This window comes from Apodemus sylvaticus, chromosome 23, assembly GCF_947179515.1.
Source record: "Apodemus sylvaticus chromosome 23, mApoSyl1.1, whole genome shotgun sequence".
NCBI lineage: Eukaryota > Metazoa > Chordata > Mammalia > Rodentia > Muridae > Apodemus > Apodemus sylvaticus.
This window is the reverse complement of record NC_067494.1, coordinates 2,506,449-2,527,547: the sequence shown is the minus strand read 5'-3', so window position 1 is coordinate 2,527,547 and position 21,099 is coordinate 2,506,449. Positions and strand designations below refer to the sequence as shown.

Genomic DNA, 21,099 nt, shown 5'->3' with positions numbered 1-21,099 from the left:
GTGTTGCATGCAATAAAACTTCTGGCAGATGAGCACTTGTCTCATAAGAATAGCAAACCAGGAATCTTTTTTTTTTAAATGGGAAGAGGTCAGAGAATGGAATCCAATGTTTCCATTTCCTTAAGTATTTTGCTTAAATTATTTCCCCCACATTTACTTTTCCATTCGTGCAATTAGCTGATACTGAGCAAAGACAGCAGTAAGAGCCAGCTGATTTTAGTGGAGCTTTTAGGAACTAGCTAACTTTCAAATGAAAACCATGGCTTCATCTGTTCTACAAATACTGCCTGAACCCCAATGAGATGCTCAAGTTGTGTTTTAGGAGCTAGAGCTTAGACAGCAGCCACCAAATCAAATTATCTTGGCCCTTCAGAACTTATCTGTGGGAGGTGTGGGAAGAAAAAAATGAACAAAATAAAAACACATAGCACATTAAATGCAGGGCAACTGCAAAGAACAGGGGAAGAAATATTGAGTGCGCCTGTGTGTAGGAAGAAAAGAATGTGTGGAGCCTAGAAATGCTAGGACACAACTGTCAATCATGCTTACAGGATGCAAGCCTGGGGAATTTCCCAGCCTGCTGCTCTTTCTACATGGACTCCTACATTATATTACTCATTGCTGCTTCTGCGTGAAGCAACACATATTCATTTTTTTTTTCATTTCTTTAGGTTAGAAATTGGGGAAGAGTTTAGCTAAGCTCTCTGTTCAAGGTCTCTGGAGGCAACAGCTGTCAGGGTTTGTGCAATCACCTAGCAGCTCAACTTGGGGAGACTATATCCAAGGCTCATATAGGCTGCTAGCAGATTAATTTTCCCAAAGCTACATGAGGGCCCAGGTTTAACATTGCCATAGTTTCCATAAGTTAACCTGCAGTTCCTTGGCAGGTAAATTTCTACAGTATAGCTGCTCATCTGCTCACAAGGAGGACCTCCAGTATGTGAAGCTGGTCTTACTACTTATTACTCTATGTAATAAAACCACATCTCAGGGGAACCACATCTCAGCATGCCTATTAGTTTTATTGGCTGGAAGGAAGTCACATTTTGCTTGTGCTCTACAGGATGGGATGTATGCAAATAAAACACAAGTCAAAAGACACTAGAACTCAGCAAGATTCTATCTGCTACAAGTATTGGTTGATACTCTATTCACATGCATGTGGACTGGTTCTGGATGAATGAATTTGCAAAGAGCATGCATTCAAACACCAGTGGCCTGTACCAAGAGTTTTTGATTCAGTCACCCTGAGGTAAGACCTTCATGATTGCACTTATGAGTTTCTTGGTGAAGTCCATGATACTGGTTAAGAGAACATACTTTGAAAACTAATTCCACCCCTTCCTCCACCACCACCTGCCCATTCTGCTGTGGTAGACACTTGCCAGGTCTGCCACAGTGAAGATTCCCATCTCCTAATACTTCCTAGAGAACCAGCAGCATGCTGGGCATTTGAGAGAATGGGAATCCCAGGAGTACAGATCCACAGGCTTGCAGGACAGAGAAGCCACAGTCAGAGACAGCAAGACCAGCTAACACCAGAGATAACTAGATAGCAAAAGGAAAATGCAAGATCATTGCCAACAGAAACCAAGGCAACACGGCACCATCAGAACCCAGTTCTCCCACAACAGCAAATCCTGGATACCCCAACACATTGGAAAAGCAAGAGCTGGATTTAAAATCACATCTCATGATGCTGATAGAGGACTTCACAAAGGACATAAATAACTCCCTTAAAGAAATACAGGAGAATATGAGTCAACAGGTAGAAGCTCTTAAAGAGGAAACACAAAAATACCATTGGGAATTAAGGAAGAACATGGATCAACAGGCAGAAGCCCTTAAAGAGGAAACACAAAAATCCCTTAAAGAAACACAGGAGAACATATGTCAACAGGTAGAAGCCCTTAAAGAGGAAACACAAAAATCCCTTAAAGAATTACAGGAAAACACAAACAAGTAAAGGAACTGAACAAAACTATCCAGGATCTAAAAATGGAAATAGAAACAATAAATAAATCACAAAGTGAGACATCTCTGGAGATAGAAAACCTTGAAAAGAATTCAGGAGTCTTAGATGCAAGGATCAACAACAGAATACAAGAGATAGAAGAATCTCAGATGCTGAAGATTCCATAAAAAACACTGACTCAACGGTCAAAGAAAATGCAAAATGCAGAATTTGTAACTGAAAACATCCAGGAAATCCAGGACACAATGAGAAGATCAAATCTAAGGAATATTGGTATAGAAGAGAGCAAGGATTTAAAACATAAAGGATCAAATAGATCATCTAAACAGTCCCTAAAGAAATAGAAGGGTCATAGAAAGTCTTCCAACCAAAAAAAGCACAGGACCAGATGGTTTCAGTGCTGAATTCTATCAGACCTTCAAAGAAGACCTAACACCAATACTCTTCAAACTATTCCACAAAATAGAAACAGAAGGAACACTACCCAACTCAGTCTATGAAGCCACAATTACGCTGATACTAAAACCACACAAAGATCCAACAAAGAAAGAGAACTTCAGACCAATTTACCTTATGAACATTGATGCAAAAATACTCAATAAAAAGAACGTCTTGGGTAATCAGTATCCCGGACCTCAAGCAATACTACAGAGCAATTGTGTAAAAAACTGCATGGTATTGGTACAGTGACAGGTTGGAAGATCAATGGAATAGGATTGAAGACCCAGAAATGAACCCACATACCTATGGTCACTATGCTCTTCGACAAAGCAGCTGAAAACATCCAGTGGAAAAAAGATAGCCTTTTCAATAAATGGTTCAACTGGTTCAACTGGAGGTCAGCATGCAGAAGAATTGATCCATTCTTATATTCTTGTACTAAGCTCAACTCCAAGCAGATCAAGGACCTCCACATAAAACCAGACACACTGAAACTAATAGAAAAGAAACTGGGGAAGACCCTTTAGGACATGGGCACAGGGGAAAAGTTCCTGAACAGAATGCCAGTAGCTTTTGCTCTAAGAACAAGAATTGACAAATGGAACCTCATAAAATTACAAAGTTTCTGTAAAGCAAAGGACACTGTCAATCGGACAAAACGGCAACCAACAAATTGGGAAAAGATCTACACCAACCCTACATTCGACAGAGGACTAATATCCAATATATACAAAGAACTCAAGAAGTTAGACCCCAGAGAGCCAAATAACCCTATTAAAAATGGGGTACAGAGCTAAACAAAGACTTTTCACCTGAAGAACTTTGAATAGCTGAGAAGTACCTTAAGAAATGTTCAACATCATTAGTCATTAGGGAAATGCAAATCAAAACAAGCCTGAGATTTCACCTCATACCAGTCAGAATAGCTAAGATTAAAAACTCAGGAGACAGCAAGTGTTGGCGAGAATGTGGAAAAAGAGGAACACTCCTCCACTGCTGGTGGGATTGCAAGCTGGTATAACCACTCTGGAAATCAGACTGGCGGTTCCTCAGAAAACTGGGCATGACACTTCCGGAGGATCCTGCTATATCACTCCTGAGCATATACCCAGAGGATTCCCTGGCATGCAATAAGGACACATGTTCTGCTATGTTCATACCAGCCTTATTTATAATAGCCAGAAGCTGGAAAGAACCCAGATGTCCCTCAGTGGAGGCATGGATACAGAAAATGTGGTATATTTACACAATGGAATACTACTTAGCAATTAAAAACAATGAATTCATGAAATTCTTAAGCAAATGGTTGGAACTGGAAAATACCATACTAAGTGAGGTAACTCATTCACAAAAGAACACACATGGAATGCAGTCACTGATAAGAGGATATTAGCCCAGAAGCTCTGAATACCCAAGACACAACTCACATATCAAATCATTCCCAAGAAGAAGGAAGGAGAGGGCCCTGGTCATGGAAAGGCTTGATCCAGCATTTTAGGGGAGTACCAGGTCAGAGAAATGGGAGGGGGTGATTGGGGAATGGGCAGAGGGAAGAGGGCTTATGGAAATTATGGGGAGGGGGGAACCAGGAAAGGGAAAATCATTTGGAATGTAAACAAAGAATATAGAAAATAAAATAAAAATAAAACTTAAAGGGCTAATAAATACCTTTATTAATATTATAGAAGAAAACTTCCCTAACATAAAGAGATGCCCATGAACATATAAGAAGCCTACAGAACTTCAAACAGACTGGACCATAACAGAAATTCCTCCCATCACATAATAATCAAAATGCAAAATTCACTAAAGAAAGAAAGAATGTTAAAAGCAGTAAGGGAAAAAGGTCAAGTAACTTATGAAGACAGACCTATCAGAATTATACCAGACTTCTCACCAGAAACTATGAAATCTAGAAGATGCTGGGCAGATGTCATACAGACCCTAAGAGAACATAAATGTCAGCCCAGACTAATATACCCAGCAAAACTTTCAATTACCACAGAGAAAATAAGACATTCCATGACAAAACCAAATTTACACAATATCTTTCCACAAATCCAGCTTTACTGGGATAATGGGTGGAAAATAACAACACAAGGTGGGAAACTGCACCCTAGAAAAAGCAATAACGTAATCTTTCAACAAACCCAAAAGATAGCCATGCAAGCAGAATTCCACCTTTAACAATGAAAATTACAGTAAGCAACAATCACTTTTCCTTAATATCTCTTAGCATCAACGGACTCAATTCCCCAATAAATAGACTAACAGACTGGATACATAAACAGGACCCAACATTTTGCTGAGAAACCAACCCATTACAAGAAACCCACCTCAAAGACAAAGACAGTCACCATTTCAGAGTCAAAGGTTGTAAAAAAATTTTCCAAGCAAATGGTCCCAAGAAACAAGCTGGAGTGGTCATTCTTATACCAAATAAAATCGACTTTCAACCAAAAGTTTCAAAAGAAGGAGGGACACTTCATTCTGGTCAAAGGAAAAGTCTACCAAGATGAAATCTCAATTCTGAACATCTATGCTCCAAATGCAAGGGCACCCACATTCATAAAAGAAACTTTACTAAAGCTCAAATCACACATTGCACCCCATACAATAATAGAGGGAGACTTCAGCACTCAACATTGGAAAAATCATGGAAACAGAAACTAAAAAGAGACACAGTGAAACTAACTAAAGTTATGGACCAAATGGATCTAACAGATATTTATAGAACATTCCATCCTAAAGCAAAAGAATATGCTTTCTTCTTAGCACCTCATGGTTCCTTCTCCAAAATTGATCATATAATTGGTCACAAAACAGGCCTCATAAGATACAGAAATATTGAAATAATTCCATGCATCTTATCAGATCACCACAACCTAAGGATGGTCTTAAGTTCAAACAAAACAACAGAAAACACACATACCCATGGACGCTAAACAATGTTCTTCTCAATGATAGCTTGGTCAAGGAAGAAATAAAGAAAGAAATTAAAGAAATTAAATTAACTTTTTAGAATTTAATGAAAATGAAGACTCATCATACCAAAACTTATGGGACACAATGAAAGCAGTGCTAAGAGGAAAACTCTTAGCTCTAAGTGCCTGCAAAAAGAAAATGGAGAGAGCTTACACTAGCAGCTTGTGCACATGAAAGCTCTAGCACAAAAAGAAGCAAATACACCCAAGAGGAGTAGACAGCAGGAAATAAACTCAGGGCCAAAATCAACCAAATAGAAACAAAAAGAACTATACAAAGAAACAACAAAACCAAGAGCTAGTTCTTTGAGAAAATCAACAAGATAGATAAGCCCTTAGCCAGACTAACCAGAGGGCACAGAGACAATATCCAAATTAATAAAATCAGAAATGAAAAGGGAGATATAACAACAGAAACTGTGGAAATTCAAAAAATCATCAGATCCTACTACAAGAGCTTATACTTAACAAAATCTGAAAATCTGGATGAAATGAAGAACAGTTTTCTAGATACATACCAGGTGCCAATATTAAAACAGGTGAAGAAAAACCATCTAAATAGTCCCATAAGTCCTAAGGAAATAGAAGCAGTTATTAAATAGTCTCCCATAAAAATAAAAAAAAAAGTGGGGAATTCTATCAGATCTTCAAATAAGAGCTAATACAATACTCTTTAAACTATTCCACAAAATAGAAACTCAAGGAAATATTGCCCAACTCATTCTATGAAGCCACAATGACGCTTATACCTAAACCAAACAAGGAAAGAGAACTTCAAACCAATCTCCCTTATAAACACTGACACAAAAATACTCAACAAAATTCTGGCCAACCAAATCCAAGAACACATCTGTCTTAATCAGGGTTTCTATTCCTGTACAAACATCATGACCAAGAACCAAGTTGGGGAGAAAAGGGTTTATTGAGCTTACACTTCCATGCTGCTGTTCACCACTAAAGGAAGTCAGGACTGCAACTCAAGCAGGTCAGGAAGCAGGAACTGATACAGAGGCCACACAGGAATGTTTCTTACTGGCTTGCTTCCCCTGGCTTGCTCAGCCTGCTCTCTTATAGAATCCAAGAATACCAACCCAGAGATAGTAAGTAGTACCACCTACAAGGGGCCTTACCCACCTTGATCAGTAATTGAGAAAATGCCCCACAGCTGGATCTATGGAGACACTTCCCCAACTGAAGCTCCTTTCTCTGTGATAACTCCAACCTGTGTCAAGTTAACACACAATACCAGCCAGTACAATTGAACCCTTGTCAACTTGATACACAAACACATCACTATTAAGCCTCAACCCTTTCTTATTCATTCCCAAGATCTAAATAACTTTAAAAGTCCCACAGTCTTTACATATTAAAAGTTCAATCCCTTTAAAATGTCCAATATCTTTAAAAATTCAAAGACTTTTAAAAATTCAAAGTCTCTTAAATGTGGGCTCCACTAAAATGCTTTCTTCCTTCAAGAGGGAAAATTATCAGGGCACAGTCACAATCAAAAGCAAAACTCAAACTCCAATGGTTCAATGTCTAGGATCCAACTCACGTTCTTCAGGGTTCCTCCAAGGGCTTGGGTCACTTCTCCAGCTCTGCTCTTTGTAGCACACAGCTTGTCTTCTAGGCTCCAGCTGCCTGTACTTCACTGCTGCTGCTGTTCTTGGTGGTCATCTCATGGCACTGGCTGCATTCCACTGTAACTAGGCTTCACCAATAGCCTCTCATAGGCTCTTTTCATGGTGCCAAGCCTCAACTCCTATGTATAACCCCTTCAGTACTGGGCCATCAATTGCAACTGAGGTTACATCTTCACCAATGACCTTCCTCGGCCTCTCACAGTGCCTCAGCTGCTCTTCGTGAGCCCTTCATGCTTTCAAAACTAGTACCACCTGGGTGACTCTTACACAGTACCAAGTCCAGCCACAACACAAAGTACAACCATGGCTATCTCTGGAACACAGCCTCTGTGCTCTCAGAAAAGCTTCCCAGAAGATTTCACCTCAGTGATGCTGGTCTCTTCTTAATCACTGTTAATTTCTTAACTCCAGCTAACTAGCATCAATAGTCCCAGTAACACAAAGGTTTGCTTTAGTAGTTCTGGTATCTTGTTAATTACAGCTGATTCTTCAGGCCTAGCTAATCAAAAGCACAGCATCTTCACAATCAAAACATTGCCCTGATAAGAGTCTTTAATCTTTCCTCTGAAATTTCACAAGCCAGGCCTCCATCTTCGACGCTGTTCTCAACATTATCTTCCAAGCTCCTACACAACATCCCACAGAGCTCTTAACACCAAATGGATCATGGCGCCCAAAGTTCCAAAGTCCTTCCACAGTCCTCCCCAAAACATGCTCAGGTTGTCACAGGACTACCCCAGGATGCTGGTACCAATTTGTCTTAGTCAGGGTGTCTATTCCTGCACAAACATCATGACCAAGAAGCAAGATAGGGAGGAAAGGGTTTATTGAGCTTACACTTACATGCTGCTGTTTCATTACAAAAGGAAGTCAGGACTGTAACTCAAGCAGGTCAGGAAGCAGGAGCTGATACAGAGGCCACACAGGGATGTTTCTTACTGGCTTGTTTCCCCTGGGTTGCTCAGCCTGCTCTCTTATAGAACCCCAAAATACCAGCCCAGAGATGGTACCACCCACAAGGGGCCCTACCCTTGATCAGTACTTGAGAAAATGTCCCACAGCTGGATCTCATGGAGGCACTTCCCCAACTGAAGCTCCTTTCTCTGTGATAACTCCAACCTGTGTCAAGTTGACACACAAAACCAGCCAGTACAACATCAAAATGATCATTCACCATGATCAAGTTGGCTTCATTCTGGTGGGATTGCAAGCTGGTAAAACCACTCTGGAAATCAGTTTGGCAGTTACTCAGAAAATTAGACATAGTGCTACCTGAGGACCCACCTATACCACTCCTGGGCATATACTCAGAAGATGCTCCAACAGGTAATAAGGACCCATGCTCCACTATGTTCATAGTAGCCTTATTTATAATAGCCAGAAGTTGGAAAGAACCCAGATCTCCTTCAACAGAGAAATGGATACAGAAATTGTGGTATATCTACACATTGGAGTACTATTGAGCTATTAAAAATAATGAATTCATGAAATTCTCAGGCAAATGGATGGAACTAGAAAGTGTCATCCTGAGTGAGGTAACCCAATCACAAAAGAACACACATGGTATGCACTCACTGATAAGTGGATATTAGCCTAAAAGCTCAAAATAAACAAGTTACAATTCACAGACCACAGGAAGCTCAAGAAGAAGGAAGATTGAAGTAGGGTGCTTTGGTTCCTCTGAGAAAGGGAACAAAATACTCACAGCAGCAAATATGGAAACAAAGTGTTGAGCAAAGATTGAAGGAAAAGCCACCCAGAGACTGCCCTACTTGGGAATTCATCCTATAAACAGTCACCAAACCCTGACACTATTATGGATGACAAGAAGTGCATACAGAAAGGAGCCTGTTGTGGTTGCTTCCATAGGGTCCCTGCCAGAGCCTTACACATACAGAGGCAGATGCTTGCAGGCAACCATTGGACTGAGAGTGGGGTTGGGGGGTGGGTTACAGCCCCATGGAAAGAACAACGATGTCGGCCACTCAGACCCCCAGGACTCCCAGGGACTAAACCATCAACAAAGGGGTACACATGGTTCCAGTCAAAAGTGTGGCAGAGGAATTCCTTGTTGGGCATTAGTGACAGGAGAGGTCCTTGGTCCCGTGAAGGCTCAATAGATGCCTCAGCATAGGGAAATCAAGGAGGGGAGTGGGTTGGGTGGAGGGGCATATATACTTGGAGGCAGGGGGTGGGAAGAGAGGTTGGGCATTTTTGTGGAGGTGGAAAACTGAGAAATGTTTTGGCATTTGAAATGTATATGAAGAATATATTCAATAAAAAATTATTTAAATAAAAGAAAGAAAACTAATTCCTCGATTATATGTTCAGTCTACTCCTTCTAGAACCCCATATCAACCAGTTCTTCATCTCCTCTCAAACCTACGAATGGGTCATTCACCAGCAGGCTCTGCCTATAGAAGCACTTGTAAGCCTGAAGCCTGACAACACATCAAAGCCATTTAACCAGGAAAATGGATTCTCAAGAACCCAGAGCATGATCTAGAAGAGAGAACAGAGACTAAAGGTCAACAAATAAAGTTCTCATCTTAAACAAAGATTCATCCAGAAGTACATGGATATGGAACTAACAAAAAAGGTTCTTTATGGGGGTCAGGGATTCTGAAAGGCCAAATTTACTGTACTTGCAAGTTGAAAATTAGCTGTCTATATTTGTGGATGCCAATAAAAACAACACAATGTCTTGGTTAGCTAATGCCAAAAGATCCTTCACTACACCTAGAAATAGCAGTTGTCAAAATAACATCACTGCACTAGTTCCCTGAGCTATGACTCCAAAAGGCTGATGTAATCAATTGATGAAGGCCAGGCCTGTTTGTTTATACAGTGGTATGTGTTACTGGAGAGTAACACTGAAATTGGAAAGTCTTAATTTATGTAAGGGATACAAATATGTGCCATCTCTGCAAATAAGCCAGCCCTTAAGGAAAACAGTTCATTCACGTGTAAAAGAAAAACTAATACAATAACAAAAACGCCCAACACCCAGACTCTAAAACAGAGCTATCTTCAACACTCCCTCTCTCTCCCTTCATCTCAAAATTTCCTTTCCATTCAAATAAATTGATTCTGTTTCCTAGATCTCCATGACAAGGTGTCCTTGCTATCAAATCCACAGGGGAAAAAAATTCTAACTGAGAGAAGAAAACCCTATTTTGCAATTTCCCAGGAGTTGAAGAGGATCCCACATTTTAAATCTATGTCAGAGAAAATGCAGTTTGTCTAGGGTATAAATAACTATCAGCAACTTTGGAGACAGGTCTGACGCTCTCACACATTTTCAGTACATGTTCTGGTTACAGTAAAGTACCAGTTTTGTCACTTGCAAAAAACCAAGCAGTTTGTTGATGACTAAGGGTATTGTTGATTTGTAGTTTTATTCTGGGAATTTTACTTCTTATATATCAAAGTAGAACATTTATATACCAAACACACCGCAAGAACCTCTCTACAATGTATTATTATTGAAGGACAGGAAGCTTCCTTTTAACTTCAGTTTTATTCAAATACATCATTTGTTGCTTTCCCCAGTATATCTGTAATAATTCTTTTTTTTTTAAATTTTTTTTTATTTATATGAGTACAGTATAGCTGTTTTCAGACACACCAGAAGAGGGCATCAGATCCTATTACAGATGGATGTGAGCCACCATGTGGTTGCTGGGAATTGAACTCAGGACCTCTGGAAGAACAGTCACTGCTTTTAACTGCTGAGCCATCTCTCTAGCCCTGGATTCTGTAGACATTTGATAGAATACAGCATGATATGGCAAGCTTGGAACTTCTACCTTGTACCTTCAGTTTTCTTGTGTTCTTTACTGTATCATAACTCAGTAAGTTTAACAAGTGGCTTCCAAGATTCATTTTGAGAATTCCAGAACAGCCGTATGGTGACCATCTGTATACACTGAGAGCAGGCCAAGTGTATGGTTGAGGCAGACAATTCTGTCTTCATTTAACACTTTAGACCCTGGACAAAAGCACTGCTAGTAGCTTAAGTAACACATCCTCTGTTTTGTTTTGGCTTTGGTTTAAGTTACATTAGGGACTCTATAGGGCATGTATTTTGCGAATATGCATATTGGTGATAGTTAAATCAGTAAACCATTTTCATCTAAACAATTATGTTTTATAATATTCACAAGGCAAAACAAAATTTTGGTGAGGGGTACTTTCTACAATTAGCCTTTTTAGTCAGTGTCTGAGGGATACAGTTCCCGTTTTCCAGAAATAAACACAGATATCCCATAACTTTTAGTTTCCTTTAAAAGTAATGAGATTGGGGATCCAGAGATGGGGCAGAAGGTGAAGTACCTATTTTTATATAGACTTGGACTCAGGCCCTGAGTATCCAGGTGAAGCCTTAGCCATCTGTAACCCCAGTGGCAGGGAGTATCAATCCTAAGTGGACAGTCAATCTAGCCTAAATGGTGAGTCCTAGATTTAGTGAGAGATCCTATCTTTGAAAATACAGTGAATAGAGGAAGACTGCTGGGCTACAAACACAAACACAAACACACACACACACGAGAGAGAGAGAGAGAGAGAGAGAGAGAGAGAGAGAGACAGAGACAGAGACACAGAGACATAAAATTAGAAAACACTTACATTCCTAGATATGGACAAAGAAATGGCACATTTAAACTATTTAAACTGGCTATTCCTAGATCTGGTGGTAAAAATTCTGTACTATTTCTGTGAAGCACATGCTGGGTAATTTAACAGAATTCATCACGTCCTGTAAGGCAGTAAGCTGCTAACCTGAGCCATATTAGGAAGAATAGTCTCAGAGGTCTCAGGGATACCAGGTTACCTTCAGATTCTATGACCTACCCAGACACAGAACGAAGAGTGCAGTTAACTTCTGCCCTTCAAAAGCTCTCTGAGTGTACAGACTTACAGCAAGTTCACTATTGCAATTTGGTGTGCCGACTGCTCTGCATGCCAACATGAGGGGTTGGTTCAGAAAGCTACTAAAACCTCAGGTACGGAGTCAAGCTGATTTCAAATCCAGGCTCTGACTTTTTTTTTATTTAAATTTTAAAATATTTTTAGAATTTCATACATTATGACTGTATCTAAATAATTTCTACATCTCCCCTTTCCACTCCTTCACTGAGAGTTTTTTACACCCTTTCAAAATTTTTGATATATTCCTACTGAGCACTCATCCTTAGAGAAGAAGTGATGAACTGATTCTCAGTCTCTCAGCATTCATTGATTTCCTGTAGTTCTTCAGCTAGGAGTGGAGACCTGTGAAATTTTTCCATCCACACTGACACACTCCAACATTTCTAAGTTTCCTGAGATGAGGACAGTTATGTAACCATCCTGTAATTCTATATCCTTACCTAGAAAACGAAAGCAGTATTACCATCCTTGTAAGTTGGGTATGCTTTTTTGTTGAGGTTTGATCTGTTGCTATACATTGTAATACTAAATGCAGGCCCCCAAGACCAAGTTGCCCCAGAGATGAGACAGTCTGCCACATAGACTCAAGTGATGCTATGTGACCTGGCCCCCAAGTTATTTCTGATTGGTGAATAAAGATGCCTACAGCCTGTTGCTGGGCAGAATTGAGATAGGCTTGGTGTTCCAGGACTTGAGTTCAGAGGAGACCATGAGGAAAAAAAGAATGCGGAAAGGAGAAAGATACCATGGGTTAGGAGTCAAGAAAGCATGGCCAAAGAGTGCTGTCCAGTTGGAGTTAAGAGCAGCTCAGATGAGACATAGTAAGTAAAACTCAGGGTTATTGATAGGAACATAGATTCTAATAGCATAGAGGGTAGATATCTATCCAGCATTAGTGCTAATTAAGGTTTATTGTAAATAATAAAAGTTGTGTGTCCCAGTACTGAACTATCAAAGGATAGAAACCTCAAGTTGAGATTAAATATCTTCTATAACTTTTTAATAACACAATGGTTCATCTTTCATGTGTACATTGCAAAACTGGGCATAACAAGTCTAAAATAATTAGCTTCGGTGTGAATTAGTTCTAAAAATCCCATTGGGGTGGGTGGAAATAAGCCATCTTTTTGTTCTACGAATTATTATTCATGGTGACAAATTCTTAAGTCTGCTACCTCACATTTCTACACCCTTAGAGTATGCTTGAGTCTACACTGAGAGACAGTGGAGCACCTCAGGAAAACTCATGTACCTTTCTCTCCTGAACCCAGACAAACCACTGCATGAAGGAAAACACAACACAAACTTAGTTCAGAAACAGTGGTAACTCAATCTCTGGGTGCAACAACTAAAACCTACTCTTGTAAACCTTATTAAAATCTGATCCCTCTGGTGGCTAATCCTTGCAGATCCACCATGATACCAGGAAACTCTAGCAGCTACAACTTACTCCTCTGCTGTCCCAGTTCTAACTCTCTCCTGCTTCCTCTCTTCCTCCATCCAACCCAGAAGTCCCACCTACTTGCCCAGTGATTGGCTCCTTTATTCATTAAGGGATTGGTTCACAAGAACAGCACCAGGCCCAGCCACAACATCTATTAGCCGCTATAAAGTGTTAAGTAGCAAATCTGCCAAACTGGACTCTCTGTTTATAAGTTTTTTGAAGAAATTTGTAATTCTGTTCATTTAGAATATTAAGAAACTAAGTATATGTTAGGGAGGGGAATTTAAGATGGGCTCCAACTGTCTACAGCATCTATATTATCATGTTCTGATGAATTGTGTTTGAATTGCAACAAGAATATTATTCAAAATTACCAAATACATATATGAGATGGTTTAGTATGTAAAAGGTCTTGCTACCAGGTCTGATGAACTGAATTTGATACCCAGAATCTACATAGCAGGAGGACCAATTCCCAGACCTATACAGGAATGCTGTAGAGTATATGCATCCCCCAACACTAAATAAATAAATAAATGTATTATTTTTTATAAAAAAATTAACAGTTAAATTCCATTGTTCTTAACTTATGATTTGATTGCCTGAAATGAAATGAAATTTTTGAATAAAAAGTGAATTTTCTCCTAATGTAATCTAATCATATAGAAGCCTGTTGCTATTTAGCAGGGAAGGAAGAAATTACTCTGTAATAAAATGGCACAGTTGTTTACAAGGCAAGTCTTCACTCTTTGGGGAACTAGATAGTTGATTACTGGATAAAGGTTCTTACCAGCAAGCCTGATGACCTGAATTCAGCCCCTGGGGATAACATGGTCAAAGGAGCAAATCAGTTCCTAAAAGCTGACCTCTGACTGATACATGTGTTCCCACAACCATAAAATAAATTTTTTTTACTCAAGTTCTATAGAGTGAAAATTACAACTGTGTATATTTCACAGATCATCCTCATTCCTGGCCTCATTTTCTGTTCATAGCCTTCTTTATTTTTCTTTTGTTTCTGATTTACACTGACCCATTATGTTTTATCTATATATCCACATAAACTGTTGTTGTAAGTCCTTCCTGGCACAAGAGTCTTGAGCAAAGTATAATGTAAGTCAATAAGACACTGCCATCTTAATAGGATTTGGGAAGAGGTAGGAATAACCCAGTATTTATTATTTCATGTCATTCATGGGTTTTTAGCATTCTCCTTGGTGAAGTGTCCAATCTAAAAAAAAAAAAGGCATTACTGTAGTAGACTGAATAATCCTAAACTCAAAAACCTTTAAATATTAATATGAAAAAATTACCATTACCATGTGGCTAATTTGAGGCTGTTGAACTGTGCAGTTTAGACAGATTTAACCAGGTGAGCCAGCGCAAATTTTTATAAGAGACGGGCAGAGACTCACCACAGTTAGAATGGGGATGTGCTGCAGCTGTGACCTCAGAAACAGAGAACAGTACCTCTACTAGACAAGACTTTGGGCACCTGAAGTCAGTAGAGGTAAGGCACTGATTCACAGACATGCCCTGGTGACTCTGTCTCTATGTCTCTCTGGTCTAAAGAATTGTATTGGTTTCAGCTGCAAAGTTTGCACCACTTTGTAAGCCACAGGAAGCTAAAGCCATTAGTAATTTGGTATGCAAAGGTTAAACAACAACAAAGTTTTCCTTTTAGCAAAACCAAAAACACTCAAAACAAACAAAAAACAACAGTAAATAACAAAAGACAAAAGCAAACATAAAATACCCTGGGAAACATAACAACGAGGTCATTTCAATTGAGAGAAATAAGACATCAAGAAACACTTAGAAGGGATTGGGAACTTTTATTTTTAAATGGCTAATGCATGTTTCAGCAGCATGTTACATTCCTAACCAAATTCACATAATGCAGGTGTTTCTCAATTTAAGTAAAAAGTTATGCCCCAATCTACACATCAGAAATTAAGAATGTTATAGCATGAGAAGAGTCTGAAGCAATTTAAACTTCTAAACATCAGGGCTTAGCAGCATTGCTCACTGTAGCTAGCTCATTGCTCAGCTGTTTCATACATCACCAAGTGTTTGAATAGAAACTGTAGCTGGCTACCATAATCTAGCTACCATCAGGATACTTTGGGCTAGTTAGCACTCCTTTCTATGATAAAATACTTGAGGAAACAACTTGTTGCATGAAAATATTATTCAGGTTGGTGGTTTCTGTAACTTTGGTCCATGGCCAGCTTGCCCTGTTGCTGTTGGACTGTAATGGGCAGTTTCAGCAGTGAAGCACACAGTTGCTTCCTTCATTGCAAGCAGGAAGCAGAGCAGGATCCCATTCAATGGAAAATTCTCAGGGACCTTATCTGGGTCCCACTTCCCACCAACTCCTAGTACTATCATCAAATTACAAAACCATCAACAGATTAGCACTTTGATTAGGGTCCAGTCCTCATGACTGAACCACCTCTCAAATGATTGCAATCACCATAGAGAAATCAAGCATTCTATATACAAGACTACAGGGAGATAATTCATAACAAAACCATAATAAATACTGTACTGAATCACAAGTCTGAGATAACAATTAAACTTGTGATACAGTACTGAATGCCCATCTCCTTCACACTATTGTAAAGTTGAAACCCCTTTATCAGGAACATGTGAAGGACAGTTTCTCTGGGCCAATGAAAAGCAGCTAGCAGTGCTGGTCTCTGGTGGGTTGCCCACTCCGTGCTGCCCCTTCTCACAAAATCACCCAGTCATAATGCCCCTGTCCCCATCGTGCCAAACTCCTTAGGGTGTCTTCTTGTTTCACTTCCAGGAGGTCTTTCAAAGACCTGCACCTGCATTTCTGAGCTACTTGAATAACCCATATCTAAGCCCCGTCGTGCAACAAGGGCCTCTAGTCACCAGATACAGGCCTAATCTCATACGCATTTGCTTTCCTTTAGATTTAAAGGCAGAAAGAGAGGAGACAGAGAACCATCTCCAGTTCAGAAAACTGTAAAGTAAACCACAGGTAGAAGCTTATACCTTGTACATCACAGGGCAATTTTAGAATCTAAGAGCAAATGCCCATTCAGGGTTCAATCCAGTTCCACCCAGCCATGAGGACAGCTGGAGAGGCAGTTAAGATTTGAGTTTGAGTGAGATGGGCACACACAATATCAACTTTGCTACTCAATACCAGTTTATCCATCAACAAGGAATCTAGCTACTATCTCATCTCCTCTGCAAAATGGAAATGACAGCTCAACCTACCTCCTTGGGCACTACCATGGTGTCAATCAATACATATACAGCATTGAGCATTGAGACAGAAAATAAACAGACTAAGCTACTTTGACTATTGGTAACTGGTCCTAAAGTCTATGACTGTAGACACATTGTAGTATGTGGCCCACTCTCCTGTCAGTAACATGTGGTGGATTTACATCTGAGTTTATGAAGTGCCATCATCCTCTGCTTTGAGTTTCAGGAAGTAGAAATCTTGTCTGAAAGTACTCAAAATATTTGCTCACAGATAAAGCAAGCTAGCAGCATGGGTTCTTAGTCTTCAGCTTCAGGGGCCTTTAGAATTCAGGTGGGTGTGCTTTACTATTATAATTCTTTTCCTACCTCATTGAATAATAGAATTATGTAGATAGCTTTCAAGTATTCTCAAGCTCAAGCCCGAGGGATTCCAAAGTGACTGCTGTGGGATCAGGTCAGTACACTTCATCCCATATCCATGGGGTCTTCAAACTTGAACATAATTAAGTACAGAGAAATAATACTTGAAAAAATTATCTGAATGTGTACAGACTTTTCTCCATTGTCATTATTTTTTAAAAAACACAATATAATTATTTTCATGACAGTTTAATAAATGATGTGGAGACAATTGAAAGTGTACTGGAGATGTATAAGAGGCCCTAGGCAGTTATACAACACAATTGAGTTCCTTGGGTTTTGACATATTTTTTCAAGTAAGTGTGTGTGTGTGTGTGTGTGTGTGTGTGTGTGTGTAACCCACAGAGACCAGAAGAGGGGATCCAGTCCCCTAGAGCTGGAAACTGACAGTTGTGTAAACAACCGAACTTAGGTCTTTTGTAAGAGCAGTACAGGGCTCTGAAGCACTGAGGTATCTCTCCAGCATAGATTTTGGTGTTTTTTAAGGGACCTGGAGTCAATTCCTTATCAATACTTAGAAATAACTGCATCTAGTCTGAAAATCAGGTCGGAAAGCTCCAGTATGGTCAGTATCTGCTTCAGTTCAGACACAAAGGCATCTGCTGGGCCTCTGCTTTTGAAATCTGACCAGCAACCAAGGCTGTAAGCTTTTGTTACATGCAAGTTTTCTCAAAGAACTCTGCTCTATCAGTTCAGCCATACACACTCCTCAGCCCCAGATCATCTTCGGTATCTGGGCAGTTTCCTCATCCTCCACAGACTCCCTCCCACCCACAACCCACATCTGATCTCGTGGCCTGCCTCAATGAAGAATCTTCTTAGTCCAGAAGGGTTTGGCAGAATCCCTCTTACTCCTTCCAGATGCTTCTCCGATTAACCCTGCATCCACTGACCCCCACACACTACCCACACATATGGACTTGTTCACCCTTTTGGGTTTTGGGGGTTGAGCCCAACTCCAGAATCTGGAACTACCGTTAATTGCACTCTCCTCTCCTATGAAGATAATAGGGGTGGAGGGTGTCTGGAAGCTGCAGCTTCTGGGCAGGACCTTGGCTGATGTGACCAAAGAGGAGTATATGGTTTATGTTGTTCAGACTATTGTGAGCCTGGCAGCAGACCAACTGAGTGACTCTAGACCTACACAGTGCCAAAACTGCCCTCATTCGAGCCACTTTTGCCCCTAGAACACGTGAGGTTGTGAATCTCTACCTCATTTTAAAAAAAAATAAAAAAAGCTTTATGTATTTAAAAAAGCACCACAAAATTCCTCAGTGCGATGAAAGGTGGGTGGTCCTGACGGCATTAATGTAACCCGTTCCTTCTGAGTGTTGCTTCCAAAGCTGGATTTCCGAGCGCTTTCGTCCTCCCTGTCCCTGGCTCCACATAAGACCACCTCTGATCCTTTCTAAGATCTTGAAGGATCCTAGAGTTCTCTGGACTCCTCCAGCGGACACCCTGAGCACCGAGCACTAAGAGCAGGCGGCCAGCCCTCAATTAAGGCGAGCGCCGCGTGCGGCTAGGGGGGTGAGGTGGGGTGGGGTAGGGGAGCGACTGGACTCGTCCCTGAACACGGAAAAACCAGGACAGGGTTATCAATCTGGAAGTCGGGGGCGAGCGGTGGGGGATATGAAGCTCTCTTGCCTTTGAAGGCCAATCCTCCCGCGCAGCCCGGACAGAGTTTCCACAAAACCACCACCCCTCGCGTCACCCCCGCCCGCACTTGTGAACAGCAGGACGTGAGCCCCAAGGCCGGAGTCCTGAGGATCCCTCTCTCCCCCCCCGCCCCCCGGGGAGAACCCAGCAGGGATCCAGAGCCTGCACAACAGGTCCTTTGAGCACCTTCCAGAACAAGGAAGTGTGGCCCGCTGACTGCTGGAAGGGATAGTGCAGACAAGGACACAATCCCTGCGGACCCGCTACTCGGTTTTCGGGTCCCCAGCCCTTCCCGGGTTCCCAGCCCCACGGCAAAAGCTGAGTTAGGCAAAGGATGCAAGCGTGAACCCGAAGGCGCCCGTAGGCGCGCAGTTCCGTCCGCATAGGGGTGTCCTTGTCTGTCCCGGAGTAAAGTTAGGCACTGAAGGAAGAGAGTCTCTCTGTGCATCCGAGGACCAGACCTCGAGGGCGACCACCCACCTTGTGCCTGTGCCTCCATGGTGGCCGGCGTGGAGCTGAGCGCGGCGGGGAACACGCGGACTCCTCGGCAGAGCAGCAGACCACAGTGGTGCCCGAGCTCGGAAGACAGCTAGCCCCACCGCCCGTGCCCTCTCCAGGCGCGCGTGTCGCGAGCGTTGCGTGGAGGGGGCGTGGGACTGCGGACGGCCTCCACTGGCCGCGACTGGTTACCTCCGCCCCTTCCAGTCCACCTGGTCCACACGGCGCAACCGAGAACGCCAGGTCGGGCGCCGCCTGCCGGCCGCTCTGCGCACCCAGCGGGAGGCATCCCCTCCAGCACAGGAATGCCCAGACAACCAACAACGTGGCTCCAAAGCCTCAAGACAAATGCCTTGGCAGCAAGGAGATAGGGAGTACAGGGGTACAGTGCTGAGCCACTGGTCCTGGTGGAGACCTGTTAGGTTCCTGGGCGCCCCAGGACCATATTTTTGTTAACTGACCATTACATAACTTTTAGATGCCCGTTTAAAGAACCCCTACTTAATGTAATTGGTTCATTTAACATTGAGCATACAGTGCTGTAACTCGGTCCAAAGCACAGTTTATTAGGTTATGCAATGTGTATACTTCCTCTATAAAGTTTATCACACTCTATTGCATTTAGAGTGTTGGGCCTGATTCCAGCTTCAGGTGAAAATCTGAAAGGAAATGAGGCAGTGCTGGAGTGGAGGTAGGGGCTGCAATATTTGGAGATTTTTTGTTTACTCCAAAAGACAGGGGAAAAGCTGAATTTGGTGTCACAAGCAAATCCGAGTGAAAAGTAACATAGGAACATGGAGCCTACGGCACATTAATAGGACATGTGCCTTGCTTATCCAGAGCCTGTAGGCTGAGTCACTGGGTTGGTGAAGTCCTTTTCAAAGAAGTCTTAAACTTCGTTCCTGTGTCAAGGCTTGTCTGGTGGTATAACCGGAAAGCCAACAGTGAGTATGAATGGGTGATCACATGTCACCTCCACCAGGCTTTATCTCCACCAGTCCTTTTCCTCAGCACCTCACAAACTTCACGAAACACAGTCTAGCATTTTCTTTTCTTTCTTTTTTTTTTTTTATTATTTTCTACATTCTTTGTTTACATTCCAAATGATTTCCCCTTTCCAGGTTCCCCCCTCCCCATAAGTCCCATAAGCCCTCTTCCCTCCGTCCATTCCCCACCAAACCCCTCCCACTTCTCTGTCCTGGTACTCCCCTACATTGCTGCATCAAGCCTTTCCAGGACCAGGGCCATCTCCTTCCTTCCTCTTGGGAATGATTTGATATGTGAATTGTGTCTTGGGTATTCAGAACTTCTGGGCTAATATCCACTTATCAGTGATTGCATTCCATGTGTGTTCTTTTGTGATTGATACCTCACTTAGGATGATATTTTCCAGTTCCAACCAAGTCTAGCATTTTCTTAACCGCTTGTTGTTACTAAGTTTGCAGTTTTGCTTGAAAGGGTGTCTTTCTCTTACAAAATAGATGAGGGAGTCTGGTAAGACTGAAGGTGGTTATTATATTAAATCTCCTGTAATTTCTGCCAAACAGCCTCAAGCTTATTTACGGCTCAGGAAAGATAGTGATTAATCCATCAAAAAGGTCATGTTTTCACCACATCCAAGCTACTCTCAAAGTTACAGGTGAAATATACAAATGGGTGTCCTTTCCCTGGAAAGGAAGAATACTGGTGGTTTGGTGGCGTGTGCACGAATGTCAGTGGCTTTGGGTGGTTGGTTTGTCTGTTTGCTTTTCTCAGTTCCGTGTTGAAGATCTCATAGCTTGTAATCACTCTCATGACATCTACCCTAAATAGTACTACCCTAAAAGTAATGGCTTTTAGTGAAAGTGACCAGGCAGGTACAAA

General features: G+C 41.5%; 1 protein-coding gene across 2 annotated transcripts in view; it reads right to left on the bottom strand.

Annotated features, from left to right (window-relative positions):
• The window catches only part of Tpd52l1 (TPD52 like 1), a 107,534-nt gene extending 88,213 nt beyond the window's left edge, over positions 1-19,321 (bottom strand). For both annotated transcript variants that reach the window (XM_052169863.1, XM_052169864.1), the window contains exon 1: positions 19,219-19,321. In XM_052169863.1, the coding sequence (XP_052025823.1) occupies positions 19,219-19,237 (19 nt within the window). In that variant the 5' untranslated portion in view covers positions 19,238-19,321. The remainder of the gene's footprint in view (positions 1-19,218) is intronic.
• Positions 19,322-21,099: the final 1,778 nt, after the last annotated feature.